The sequence below is a fragment of the Mustela nivalis genome (assembly GCF_964662115.1).
Source record: "Mustela nivalis genome assembly, chromosome: 4".
Taxonomy (NCBI): domain Eukaryota; kingdom Metazoa; phylum Chordata; class Mammalia; order Carnivora; family Mustelidae; genus Mustela; species Mustela nivalis.
The window spans coordinates 110,971,290-110,986,054 of record NC_139023.1 but is presented as its reverse complement, the minus strand read 5'-3'; the positions used below and the strand labels follow the sequence as shown (position 1 = coordinate 110,986,054).

Here is a 14,765-nt window from a genome sequence, read left to right as displayed (position 1 = left end):
AAGGAGAAGGTTGGTATGTTCAAAGAAGACTGGTTTTCCTATCATGAAGGGAGCAGGAGGAGGTGTGGCTGTGGTGGAGTCTGGAGCCAGGAACGATGACCCATGGCCTGGTCGGCTCTATTAAGAATGTTCATTTTATACCTGGAAGCATTGGGGCCATGGAGGGGCATTGGTTTCAGCAGGAGTAACAGTAATATTGATGAGGATTTCAGAAGGACAGTTGATGTGAGAGAACATGATCTTGGATGCAGGTGGTGCCGACGTAAGAGGGATGTGCATGTATTGGGGAGCAATGTAGAAGGAAAGTTTTACATTGATGAACTACGTGTGCAAGGGGCCCAAAGGGGCTTTGCAGGTTGTTGGATGTGCATTGAGTTGTACAGTGTAGGCTTTTAATGAAAGAGGACAAGGGGGAATAATTAAGCTCCAATTTGGACATGCTGAGTTTAAAGTTTTTGACACCTGCAAATGGAGACACCGAAGAGTTGGCCATGGGAAATGGATCTGGAACTGGGATAAGAGTTTGGGCGGGGGAGAGTCTAGAACATGAGTTAGTTTTTGCTGTGAAACAAATAACCTCAAAATCACATCGACTCACAACTAAAGATATTTATTTTTTTAAATATTCCTGGGTCTACAAATGGGCTGTAGCTGTGCTGAGCCCTGCTGGATTGGGTGGGCTTGCTTGAATTCAGGCCTGTTCCACATGTTTGTTCATCCTTCTTGGACAAGGAGCTAACCATGGCATGTGCTTTTTAACTTGCCTGGAGAGGAGCAATCTCTTGTTCTTGTAGCATGTCCTCTAGCATTCCACTTAACCAAAACAAGTGATACGGTCAAGCTCAACTTTGGAAAGAAGCCATGGCTCGAGCGGGGCATGAAAAATTGAGTACAGTAATAGAACAATCTGGTAGTCCAGAGTAGGACTGAGCCTTGAGACATTTAATGCTTGGGTCAAGGAGGCTCTTCTCAGAAGATTCAGAATGAACAAAAAGCAGTGAGTATGGTAATCGTTGAAGCTGGGTTTACAGAGGGAGGCAGTAAGGTCAGCTGTGTTAGATGTTGTTAGAGGTCAAGTCGGATAAGAACCAAAATCTGGCAGTCATATTTATTGACCTTGATAACTGCGGTTTAGAAATACGTATTCCAAAGTCCTGAATTCCTGACCATCACCCAACCCCTGAACTTGATCTCAAAGGGATGAATATTCATTCTTGGTTAAAAGGCACATCCTTTTTGCGAACAAGATGTTAACTCCATTTGAGTCTCCTGTGAGCTGAGATCAGTTGTGTGAAGCACAGGGGCTGCTTTTGTTCCTGGGCCCCGAGACCTGGAATAAATTCAGGCCTCCATTCTTGTAAGCCCATGATATACTCTTTTGACTTCCAACAATCAGTACTTCTCATGCTGTTTCTGGTAAAATATAACCCACCCACCCCCCAACCGTAATCAGTTGCATTGATACTTTTCTAAAGTACAATAAAAATGAATTACTAGAAAATAAATCTAAAAATCTTTATAAATTGTATGTTCAAATTTTTCTGTTTTTCCATTATTGAAATTTAGTAGAGCTAAGTTTATTGCTATGCAAGTTTCCACTTCTGTATTAACTGCTCACAGACCTGTAACAAGCAATTTGCTGACCTGCAAGGGAATATACTTGGAGTAATATTGCATTTAGTCTTGCATTCCTAGGTAAACCAGTTCAAAAGACCAGAGTATGCTTTCTTGAGGCTTGGATAAGGGCTGCTTCAAGCTGTGTGGCCTGAGGCCTTTTAGTAAGCAGTTCTTAGCCAATCTGGTTATTGTAAGTAGGTCTCAGGCACCTTACCACTCCCAAATTCCTAGACAGAATAATATTTAAAAGTGACCTGAATCAAGAGTATATCCTCCTTAAAAGAGATTCTGAAATTCCAGCTGATAATTCAGAAAATATGTGTAAAGTTTAGAGGGGTTTTAAAATCTTCATAAGTAGCAGCAATCACGTTACCTGCCAACACCAAGGCCAGACTCATTTCTTGGCCTTGGTTTCTACCTGATGCAGGTGTGTCTGCTTCCAAAATTCATGCCATTTCTATTGCCTCACAGCGTACATGTTAGAGGATGTAGCACAAATATGCCGAAGAAGGTATTAGAACCTTTTTTAATATCCATAATTCAGAGTAAGGGGTGAAGCCACTACTCCATTTCCATTTCCAAAGGGAAGGGGTGAATCCTTCCCCTTCCATGTCTAGATTAATTCCTAGGACCTGAGACTATCACGATACACCCTTGAATGCTTCAAATTCTCCTGCAATAACTCTTTACATGACTTTCACCATGCCAGTGTTTTGTCTTATTTTCCAGTTTTCTTTGTCTATTTTTCTTTTTCTCTATATAGTCTGCTCCTGCTTTATATATCCTTACCTGTTTTACTTGGACTTGGCCTGTGATAATCATCTTTGTTACTCCTCATCACCTCTCTCAAGTTCACCCAGACAGTCAGAGAAGTCTATCCATTTCTAAAAATTATTTTTCATTCTTTTTCAAAGATGATTTTAAATATGCTACCATTTATCTTACTGGGTTTGACCAAGAATTCTGCCTGGACAGTTTTCAGGGTTTACAGGTATAATAAATCACATCGGATGTTTGCACAGAGGGTGCGCATGTGACAGCAGGCTGCCTAAATGAAGAATTAGATGAGTCTCCCGACTGTACCTTGAAGAGTCAGAGTGGGAAGAAGGGAAAGCTTAGGGGCTGGGAGCCTTTTTATAAAGTTTGCATTACCCAAGAGTTTTAAACACCTTGCTGAATGTGATGATGTGAGTTTTCAGACAGGTGCTCCCTAGCTAAGATCTCAGAACATTTAAAGGGTGCGTTCTTCTTCTCTGTTTATACATCTTCCACCACATCTGTTTTATTCCATTATTGCTCAGAATAGTGGAATGTCTGAACATTGAGCTTGATGATCTTTTTAAGAACCATTGAAGACTTTCAAGCAGAGAAGGAAAATGTGAGATTTCTCAGCAAGTATGCTGGACAGAGCCGTTCCGAGTCCAGGGAGAGGGTAAAGGCAGGCCTGCTGGAAGGCTTTCAGAGCAATTGAAGTGAGAGACAGCATCTGCTCAAGGTAGTGGAGGTGAGACTATATAAATGCTGGATTCATATAAAAATGGAGACAAATTCAGAAGATCTTTAAAATGAACAAAATGCCAGACCACTTGGTATGGCTGCTAGGGAAGGGTGTAAGGTAGTTACACATTCTTGACAATAAAGTGGGGAGCAGTAGTGGTCCTATATGTTTTACCCTCTTTCCCTCACTACCATGGGAATCTGCCCATCTAAGATGATAAGGAAAAAAACAAATTTTGGGATTCTGTTACTTTGATAATTATCAATGTTCAACATTCTTTGCTTTTTTTCCTGTAGAAAACACTTTGACTAGCTTATGATTTCTATCCTTATTGCTAGAAGTGGGATGACTTGGTTTCTCCTAGGATCGTAGCATTCATAAGACTATGAGCTCCCTCAAAGCAAAGACAACATCTTCCTTAGCTTATGTCTGGGCATCTAAGTCTGCCTTAATCGTCATGTGTTGAATAAATACTTGCCAAATGAACTACTGTTAGTAAAGGTCTAAGCAGCTTTAACTGTTTTAGTTGACTAAAATTTACATCATTTAAATAACCGCTCTAAACTTTGTATGAACCTTTTAGATTATATGTGACAGAAAACTTCAAAAACTTTCTTTATTTCCCTTGAAGGTGAAATAGATATTTTAGAAGACAGAATGTTCTCAAGGACTGATTTTAAAATATACTTAAACAGTCTTTCCAACGAATTGTGGCTGAGACTTAAAAGGAATTTAAAAGAAATTTAGGAATTCTAGTATTTCTTGCATTCTGAAATAAAATTGGAATACATATTGATCAGTCAAGAGATCTATACCCCTTGTGGGCAGAGAGATCCACTTCAGCAAGTATCCATATATATAATTTATTTCTGTCAAGAGCAAAATTTTAAACTACTCAGTAAATAATTTATTTGATAATAAAAAATATTTTAATGATGCTTTAAGACTTCCTGTCACCCTGATTGAGCAGAACAGTTAAACTCCTCTTAACTAATACTTAAAAATTATTTTATAGTGAAATTCATCTTTATGAGGATCTAAACTAGTTAGAAAAAAGTTCTACAGTAGTCCCTTCTAAACTGTGTGGTCGTGTGTGTGAATAACCCTAGAATCTGCAACAGGGAAACATAACATCTTAGTGGAAGAATAGAGGGAAAGGGACCACATTGTGAGTAAATCTTATAAACATGTGATTCCCTGAAAGAAAAAAATCAAGAGAGCAGCTTAGATAAAGATTTTGGTGGTGCAACTTTAGACATTTACAGAATTAGCTTCTGATTATCCTTAAAGAATCATGAATGAATTGGAGTCCAAGAGGCAGTTTATAAACCCAATTTGACTACAGATGGGAAGAGTGCAGGTTCTGGTTGCATATCCATCCCAAATTTTGAGCCCCATGTACCTGTTTCTTACTTGCTTACTTGCTTCTTACTGAAAATGTCTGGAGGGAGTTAACTCCCTAATGATCTCTCTAGATGTTTGAGGCACGTCTTGGCTTTTGGAATATTGGGCAGATTCAAGGCACCCTCTGACGGTTTTAACAAAAGTTCATCATCAGTGCTATGACCTCACCTGACCTATAAATTCTCAAATACTTTGCTTTTTCATAAATTAACATGATGCTGAGAGACAGTGATGATGACTGATCTCCTTGGTAGGCAACTATTCTATTTTGTTCATTACTTGTCTTTACCTGTTAATACAGCATTTTTGAAATGTTACATCAATTTCCATTTTTTAAAAAAAATTCATTATCACTACTGTAACCAAATGGCATGCCTTTGTATACATCTCACTACTCTCAGTTTTGCTTAAAATGATTTCTACTTGTGTTTTCTTCACTACACTTCATTTCTTCTTGTTACTTTCAACACAGTGGGACGGATGGGGTAATAATAATCAATATAAAGCATTTAAAAACTAAGATTTAACATGGGAGCCAGGCAGCAGAATATTCAGATAAGCTGATGCCAAGGCTTAATTGCCTTTTGTGACAGTCAGCAGGCATCTCTTAGTGGAGGTAGTTGAACAGCTCGGACTCAGGGGCACAGCTTGGTTTTATGTTTGTGTTTGCTCAAGAATTTCAAGTTCTCAAGTGATTCTTAAGCTTCTGTAATTGTACTGCTCCTTTCCAGTTAGTGTCTCTTGCTAGCTAGTAATTTCAGTGAGAAGTTTATAAATGATTTTTGCTTTGCTTTGTTATGTGCCTGGGTGGCTCAGTGGTTCAGGTCTTGATCCCAGTCCTGGGATGGAGCCCTGCATTGGACTCCCTGCTTAGCAGAGAGCCTGTTTCTCCCTCTCCTTCTGCCTGCCCCCATCCTGCCCTCCTTCATGATTGCTCTCTCTGTCTCTCTCATGAACAAGTAAAATCTTAAAAAATACTATTTTTGTTTTGTTGCCGAAAATATGCACTTGAAATTGTTCTCTAACCTTTCTGCTTCTCCTCCAACTACATATTTCGTTTCTGTCCCAATTGTTGACTTATGGGACACTGACTTTTCTCCAGGACTTTTCTCCTCCTCCACACTCTTTGTATTTTTAGCCCCGGCCCCTTTGCAGACAAAGGAGTGTTTTTTTTTTTTTTTTTAAGATTTTATTTATTTTATTTGACAGACAGAGATCACAAGTAGGCAGAGAGGCAGGCAGAGAGAGAGAGAAGGAAGCAGGCTCCCTGCTGAGCTGAGAGCCTGATGCTGGTCTCGATTCCAGGACCTGGGATCATGACCTGAGCCAAAGGCAAAGGCTTTAATCCACAGAGCCACCCAGGCACACCAAAAGGAGTGTATTTTTAAGGCTTGAATTTACTCTCCCTAATTTCTTTAATTTCCCAGGACATTGTTGAAGTGACTTGACCACAGCTTAACCAGTTTTTTACTTTTGATTTTCTTCTTTTTTTTTTTTTTAATCCTTATGGGTGTGATCCCATATATTCAGATTTTGAAGAAGGGGAACTCATAAATAAGGAGAAATTGATTTTTATAGATTTAACATGTTGTATCACTTTTTCTAGCTCTGTGAATTCCTAATGTCAGAAAATTAAGAGGGTCCTGGGTGGCTCAGTGCATTCAGCCTCTACCTTCAACTCAGGTCATGATCTCAGGGTCCTAGGATCAAGCCCTGCCTTGGGCTCTCTGCTCAACAGGGAACCTGCTCCCCCCCCCCTCTCTGCCTGCTTCTCTTCCTACTTGTGATCTCTCTCTCTTTCAAATAAATGAATAAAATCCTTAAAAAAATTAAATTGACTTTATTTCTGATAATTTCTAAATTTTACTTTTGATCAGAAAAAGAAGTTATACATATGGTCTAAATAGGAAGGAAAGGAATAAAAAAAATCAGATGGATATTATCTGCTCATATTGTTTGAATTTCTAAGGGACAGCTCTTATATTTATTGTCTTCAGTGTTTATATGCTTTAGATTTTCCTAGCAATTTCAGTAACTTGGCTAAAAAGCCCCCTAAGAATTCAGAGCAAGGGCTGTTCAGAGGCAGTCTTTCTTCCATGACAGTATTCATGCATTTGACCTCAGTCTAATGAAGAGATTTATCATTGGTCCCTCCTAGCCATTCGTTAGTGTATTTGAACTTTGCCAGTCTAGTTCTTATAAACTGAGGTATTTTGGATCACTTGAGGGTTATAAACTGAGTAAACAATTCTAAGGGTGTTGATGATAACTGGAGGGCTAATGTATGGCAGAACGCTGCTGCCATGGATACCGAATAGACAAGCCCACAAATCACAGCTAATGCCCTGCTCAGCACTTTCTTCCCTTGACCTTTCAGGATGATGCTGCCATTGTCTGTCTTGGACACTGAACAAGCATATGTATGAGAAAAAGATGGAGATATAATTTAGTATTTTAACTCTCAGCACATGCAGTAGTGGTTGGATGACTAACATTAGGAGTCTGCTGGTATTCATCACCCTAACTTAAGAAGACAGTGAAGTCGGTTTATCAGTAGTTCTGTATGTCAGAGTTCTTGTTTTCCAGATTTGGCCGCAGGAGAGGATAGCGCAAGATAGGGGGATGGATGAAGCAAGAGGTCCTTGACTCAAGGCCTGATTCTGTTACCATTTTTTCTGAGACCCTGTACACGTTTAGACTCCCTGCCTTTAATTTCTTCATCTGTAAAATAGAAATAATATTACTTTGTTTCCATTATTGGGAGGATTAAATGAAGTAGAATAAGTAATTTTTTTTAATCTAGAAAGCCATACCTAAATTTAGAATTTTCTTTGCTTTCTGTGGTCCTGTTAAAACCCCTTCTTTCTGCTGTTCATCTTCACCCCACCCCCCAGTGTAAGCTCTGCCTGTTTACAACAGAGCTCGATGTTTCTTCCGTATGACAGATCAGCCCCAAAGCAGAGGGACCAAATGGTAGAATCTTAGCTGGGTTTTGCTGTGCTGATCCCAACTCTTACCTGTCTTTTCCTGGTGACTTAGTAAGAGAGAAGTTTATTTCATTTGGAGCAAATAGAACCAGCATAAATGTTCACCTGCATGGGGCCAAACCCCTACTGGGCCTCTCATTTGCTATAAGGTTCTTGAAAATTTGCTCAAGCTCTCTGAGCCTCATTCAAAGATGAGCACAATACTTCCTTCCTCATGGAGTCATTTTCCTGGATGTATGGAGGGGATGTCTATGGAGGACCAAAGCAGGTGTTCAGTAATTGGTACATACGGTTATTAATGGCATATGTTATATGGAAAGCTTGGCTCCTTCTTTCTCACAGGTTTCTAGACAAAGAAGATATTACCAAATGTTTTATGGTTATTAAATCAAATTTCACAGAAAGGAAGTTTTGGATTTCTCTTAACAGATTGTAACCTGTAATGATGATCGACTTTGTCCTTGTACGTAATAGTACAAATGACAAACATGTTCCTTTCCCCCCAGACATACACACACACACACACACACACACACACTTACTTTGCCTGTTTGGTCTTTAGCACAGATGGATATTGTTTCACAATGATAGAAGAAGATGATTCTGGGATGCCTGTGGTCACTTCTGGATGTCTAGGACTAGAAGGCTCAGATTTTCAGTGTCGGGTAAGGAAGATAAGTTGATTCTACTTCGTAACCTTTCATTGTCAGCTTTCAGTCAGGTTTCACATTAGATAAACCAATTGCTTTTCTTGACGTAGTTAGTAAGTTGGAAAGTAATTTGAAAATTCTTTCATTGGGCCAGTTCTGCCTTCATTTCAAAATCAGACATGGTTAACTTCTTGTGTTAGTGATTCATTCGATTGTCTTGCTCAGATTCCAGTTTAGTTAATTGCATTAATCCAAGCCTTCTTCCTCAGTTTATAACTATGTGCCCTGGCTCTTATAAATGCAATAGTAGTTTTGTTGAAATGCAAAAGCTGCAGTAAGATAATACATGGGAAATTTAAGAGCAATTTCCTAATAGAAAACAAAATATTCAGGATATTTGAGAAAAATCATCAGAATTTTAAGTGTGCTCTCTAAATAGTGTTAGCTCTTTAAAAAGCTTTCAATTATGTGACTTTGAAATGTAGGGGGCTCCACTAATCACTGTTTGGGTTCAACTTTAGGATACCCCCATTCCTCATCAGAGAAGGTCAATTGAGTGCTGCACAGAACGGAATGAATGCAATAAAGACCTTCATCCCACTCTGCCTCCCCTGAAAACCAGAGGTAAGGAGAGAGGAATGCTTGGGGCTGGGAGGGCTTTAGGCACAGAATTGCTCTGTCCTCCCTAAATGAATGTATCATTTTCCTCTGCTGGGGCAGGGGACTGAAGCAATAGGACATAATTCAAGTAGTTCTTGGAAAAGTAGCCTTATGTGGCTTCATGCTCGAGAATCTTATTTCTTTAACTTCTCCCCACTTCCCTGTAAAAATTAGAGGTCCTAGAGCTTGTAGTATGTTTCAGGAGCATGGAGGAGGGAGACGGCATTTTATGCTTACCTCAAAGTGTTATTCAGAAGTTGCACTTCAGTCAAAAACTGCCGTGAGGCTAAGGTGCCTTAAAGAAATAAAGGACCAAATTGGATTATTTGCCAGATGCATTTCCTTTGGTCTGTGCTAGAGTAACTACATTTTAGTCAAATCATGTACCAGTATATTGATAGGATGGGAAAGATGTCTGGAGAATTTAATTTAAAAACTTACACATTTAAGTGTTGCTCATTGAAGAAAAAGACAAATACTGCAGCCTGAAAGACTTTTTGTTAAAAACTACTCCTATGTTTCCTTTCTTCTTGCTCTCACCACGGAATAAATGACTGGGATTGTCACAGAGTCCTAAAGCTTAAGTCTTATATAAGTGGTTTAAAATGATTTCTCATGATTGATTTTATTTCTTGAGAAAATCTTCCTAATAAAATATAATGACATTTCATGGTTCTGATGATAATATTTTATAACACTTGTTTCTGCTGAAACCTAGAAAGCTTTAAAGGATTCATTCATAATAATTCACATAAAACATTCTATTTCCAGTCAGCATAGTAGGCATTAGGGATACAGAAATGGCTGAAGAAAATTCCTGCTCTCAAGACATGCCTACTGGGATGTGAGAAATATGTACATATTTAAATTATATTTGGTCAGGAATAGCTTAGTAGAGTTAAATTATAAGTGCAGTAAACAGGTCAGTGGTTTACTCCACTTGGGGTGGGAGAATGTCAAAAGAACTTCATAGAAGTGACACAAGCAGACTTTAAGGGTGAACAAGGGTTCCCTAAGTAGATAAGACAGGAATAAAAATTTAAAAAGTTCCCTAAGTGTAAGACAAGAATAAAAATTAAAAAGAAAAAATTACAATGACTAACATAAGCCAAGTATTATTATCAGTATCACATTAATTAACCCATTCGAGTCCCACCATAGTCCAAAGAGGTACCCAGAATTATTCCTTGTTTAAATTGAGGAAACTGGAGGCACCTGGGTGGCTCAATCCTTAAGTGTCTGCCTTTGACTCAGGTCATGGTCTCAGTCCTGGGATTGGAGCCATGCCTCAGACTGTCTGCTCGTCGGGGAGTCTCCTTCTCCCTCTCACTCTCTGCACATGAGCTCTCACTCTCTCTCTGCTCTCCCTCTCACTCTCAAATAAATTAATAAAATCTTTAAAAAAAAAAAAAAGGTGAGGAAATTGCAGCACAGGGAGTTTACCTAATTTTCCCAAATTTGCACAGTCTCTTAGTAGCAGTGACTCTAAACAGAAGCAGTATTGAATGCAGAGGTTCGGTTTGCAGTACTTGAGAGGCATTTGCAAAATACAGGCATATTAAACAGCATGGCTGATTGGAGAAAATCTCATAATTAAGTTGTCTAAAAACCTCATTATTTAAAGTAGGTCTGTAGATCTGCTCATTAGTATCACTTGGAACTCATTAGAAATGTGGAATCTTGGGACGCCGGAATGGCTCAGTTAAAGTTAGGTGTCTGACACTTGGTTTTGGCTCAGGTCATGATCTCAGGGTTTGAGATAGAGCAGGGTGTAGAGCTCCATGCTGAGAGTGGACCCTGCTTAGGATTCTCCCCATTCCTCTCCCCCTCCTTCCAACTCACTTGAGCTCTCTCAAATAAATAAATAAATAAATAAATAAATAAATAAATAAAAATTAAATAAATGTGGAATCTCTGGCCCACCCCCTACTACCAGACTTACTTTTTAATGGTACTCCTCAAGTGATTTGTATGCACGTTACAGTTTGAGTAATACTTTCAGTGGAAAAAAGTAGGACCTTTAGAGGATATCGCTAGCACACTTGTGCCTCACCATGTGAGTTTGATAACACCTTGTTCAAAGAGAAGTCTGATGTCAAATTGCTGTAAAGTTTTAAATGTTTACTTTCAGGTTTCCTAGGCATTTCCTTGTGGACCAGTTGCAGAAAGTTGGCGGTCTATAGACACTGTTTTGAGTAGCACTGGTATAAGGGCTCATGCATTAGGAATGGGGGAGGGAGGAGGGTGGCAATTGGCTGAATGTGAAGGTAGAAGTGCTAGATTTTAGGATCTCTTCCCTCCAGGGGAAAAGGTTGCTTACATGCAAGTGAAGATGCTGAGTTCTAGAAGTTGCAGTAGGGTTTAGGAAAATTCGGATTCCTATTGCTTTTGCTGAGAGGGCTGCAGTGCACATATTGTCCTGTAGATGGAGCCAGATTCTACTTCGCACTAAGCAGATGAGGGACTGTTCTCTGAGGAGGTTGAGAATGTAGGGACTTAAAAATAGTAGAGTAAGTCTCTAGAGAACAGAGTGAAGAGGCTTTGACTAGAAAGGCAGCAGCATAATCCTTGTTTTAGAGCAGTATGGGAAGGAGAACGTAGGAATGGCTGATGCAAAATGCTGAAAATTATGAAAGGTGGTAGGCGTGGGTGGAGTTTAGTGGCATTAAGGTTTACTGCTTTGACCTTTGAGGATCCCAGGTAGTCCCTAGGTGAGTTCTCTGCAGATCCCATCCGTGCAGTCATTCTGGGGCCCAGTAAATGTCCCTGCAGGCTGCAGTCTGAGAATGCTGGCATTTTTTAACATAGCTCTACCATAAAGTGGCTGTTTCCTTTTTTTTTTTTTTTTAACCTCCGCCATAAACACCGCCATGGCCAGTGATTTAAAAGAAGAGTGGGATAGGACAAGTTCGGAGTGGATACATCCCCTGTGTCCTGTGGAGCCACTGCTTAATGGAAAGGGACATGCTTGGAGGGAGTCAGAGTGGGGCCCTTTAAAGCTCAGAACCCAGGCTGATTTTCTGGCCTAAGGGCTATGGAAATCATTCTCATAATTGAGATATTTGCTAATGAGAATGGGGTGCTTACTTACTATGGCTCTCTTTTAAGTACCTTATATATGCTAACTTACCAAATCCTCATATCCTGAAGAGGAAGGCATTGTGGTTATTATTCCCATTTCACAGACAGGGAAGCAGAGGAACAGTAAGGTTAAGTACTCTGTGAAGGTTACCTAGCTAAAGTAGTAGAGAGGAAATGGGCCAGTGGTGTCATCTCACGGCATCTTCTTCAGAAAGTTCTGAATGATGCTCTCCAAAAAAAAAAAGTTTTCCTTTTGTAAGAGTGAGGAAACTCAAAAAAAAAAAAAGGAAAATAATGGTTAGCCATGGCACCTAGTAATCAATAAGCATTTTTGCATTAAAGCCTTCTGTTTATTATATTTGCTTTGCTTTATTTATTAAATTAGCATTTTCTCTATTCTTAGGATATGGTATCAGGGGTTGCTCTCTCCCTCCTGTGTGCTGGCATGTGCTGGCTCCTTCTTCCCCCTCCCGTCCTTCTAAGTTAACATTTACTACGTCCCACTTGTGTGGTTGCCAGTGATTCTCAAACTTCAGATGCAACAGAGTTCACCTGGAGGGCTTGTTAAAACTCAGACTACTGGCCCCACCCAGAGTTTGATTCAGTGTATCTGAGTGGGCCCCAGTTATTTGCATTTCTCAGGAGTTCCCAGGTGTTGCTGATACTGTTGGTCCAGAAACTACTCTTTGAGAACCCCTGTACTTGGCATTGCCTAGTAGATTATTATGTATTATTATAGCAGATTCATTATAAATCTGTATGTCAGATGACTAGAAAGCAGAGATCTTTTCAGAAGACTAGAAGGCTAAAATATCCAGCTTGCCATTTTGATGGCGGTTGTTCTTGTTCTTAAATAATTGCTCTTCCAAAAAAGGTAAATGAATAACAACTCCACAAAACTCTGTATTACTAGATACTCCATAATAGCTTAGGCGAGGTTTCATTACTAGAGATCAGAGAAGCACTAAGTCTGGGGTTAAAAACCCACAAATAAATTGTCCTTATTAAAAACAAACAAAATCTTTTCTACTATCCAGATTTTTCTCAGACTCTTTTTTTTTTTAAACTTAGGTACATTTAGCAGGAAATTAGAGATATACAATCTCATGCAACAAGTATTTATCAACATGTATTTATGTCCTTGAAATTTCATTTGTCATCTTCTGTTTTGAAAGAGAAGATGAAGGGCAGCCAGAATACCGTTTAAATTCTTCACTGAATACTGGTCTTCCTTTTGCTTTTGGTTATTCCCTTTCAGCACCAGAAAAGCAGAACATCCTAGGATAATGTTCTTTCTCTCGAAGGCAGAAATATGGAAAGTTATTAGATCAAATGCAGCACCTTCACATAAACAGTAAAATATGATCTGGGCAGCCTGAGTAACATGGCAGCTGGTGCTCAGAGTCGGAAGCAAGGTCTGTTTTGATGGAGAGGCTTATAGGGAGAAGTGGTCTTGCCCTGGCGTCTGGCTCCTTGCCTGCAGAGCTGATCAGGGCACCAGAATGCTGGGAGGAATGATTTGTGCCTGGACTCTCAGCATCAGATGGTTTGACCAATATATTGTGAGTAAAATGCTCTCTTGGAATTGTGTGTAGGCAGGAGAAATTGATGAGAGTCCCTCCCCCCAGTGACTTATTTTTGTTTAATTTTTTTTTAAATGAGCACTTTTAGAAGTGATGGTGTTGAATAGAAGTTGTTGCTCTATTAAGTGGGATCTTCTAATTTGGCTTTTGTAAAAACAAAGAAAGTTTATATGGTTTTTTGAAATAGATATGTTTGTGTGTTAAAATGGAGTAATTCCTCATATATACTACATATGTACTTCGTAGAAAAATCTCTCAGAAATAACATTCCGTTTTGAAATATGCTAATCTCAATGTAGTTTAAGTCAAACTACAGCACAGAACTTCCAGAGTTAAAATGTATCTTATTTTCCTACTCAGTTGAAAAGTATATCCCGAGCAGCTTACAGATTTGCTTTAAAATGCTATTCCTTAGCTTAGATATCGCCGATTAGAAATCAAAGTCTGTAGGTAAGTTATTTAAGCAATGAAACCTCTCCCTTGTTCATCACAACACAGATAGATTGCATATATAATAATGTTCAGAATGCAAAGATGAGTTTCAAAATTTTCCGTCTGATACACATATTATGCCCTTGGCAGTGTGAACCAGTGCAGGAGAATCTAGGCTTAAATTCCTTGCTGGAGAGTAGCTCTAGCATGTCTTGGAATGTTTAGGTCCTAACTATTTCTAGGTAATTTTGTATTTGAGACAGATGAAAGGAATTTAGAAATAATTAGTCTTTTTCTTTCTCAGTGGAACACATTAATCTGGATATAAAAATTCTGTTCTCAGCATCATAAATACAGAGAACAACCTGGTGGTTGCCAGAAAGAAGGGGTTTGGGAGGATGAGTCAAATAGCTGATCGGGATTAAGAGACACAGAGTGCCAGCTACAAAATACATGAGTCATGGGTATGAAAAGTACAGTATGGCAGATCTAGTCAACACTGTAATAACATCGTATGGTGCAGATGGTAACTACACTTATCCTGGTGAGCACAGTTGAACGTCCAGAACTGTTGAATCACTGAAACTAACGTACATTGTTTGTCCCCTGCATGTAAAAATAAGAAAAAATAAGTAAATAATAAAGTTACCATTAACAAAATCTGTCTTAACTGACTGTGTTTCCAAGAAATATAATCCTAAATATTTTTATGCAGGAAAATAATTAGAAAATTATGTCTTTGTTGTTACAGTCAATTTATTTCTAGATGTTACTATAAGAAAGAATCCCAATGTAAGGTGAAAGTAAGTTACTTTTACAATATTCTTTGTGACTAAAATCCTGATAAAATATG

General features: G+C 38.9%; 1 protein-coding gene across 12 annotated transcripts in view; it reads left to right on the top strand.

Annotated features, from left to right (window-relative positions):
* BMPR1B (bone morphogenetic protein receptor type 1B) overlaps positions 1-14,765 on the top strand; it is a 399,701-nt gene that overhangs the window by 354,133 nt on the left and 30,803 nt on the right. For all 12 annotated transcript variants that reach the window (XM_082728079.1, XM_082728089.1, XM_082728087.1 and 9 more), the window contains 2 exons: positions 8,069-8,171; positions 8,678-8,780. In XM_082728079.1, coding sequence (XP_082584205.1) covers positions 8,069-8,171; positions 8,678-8,780 — 206 coding nt within the window. The remainder of the gene's footprint in view (positions 1-8,068; positions 8,172-8,677; positions 8,781-14,765) is intronic.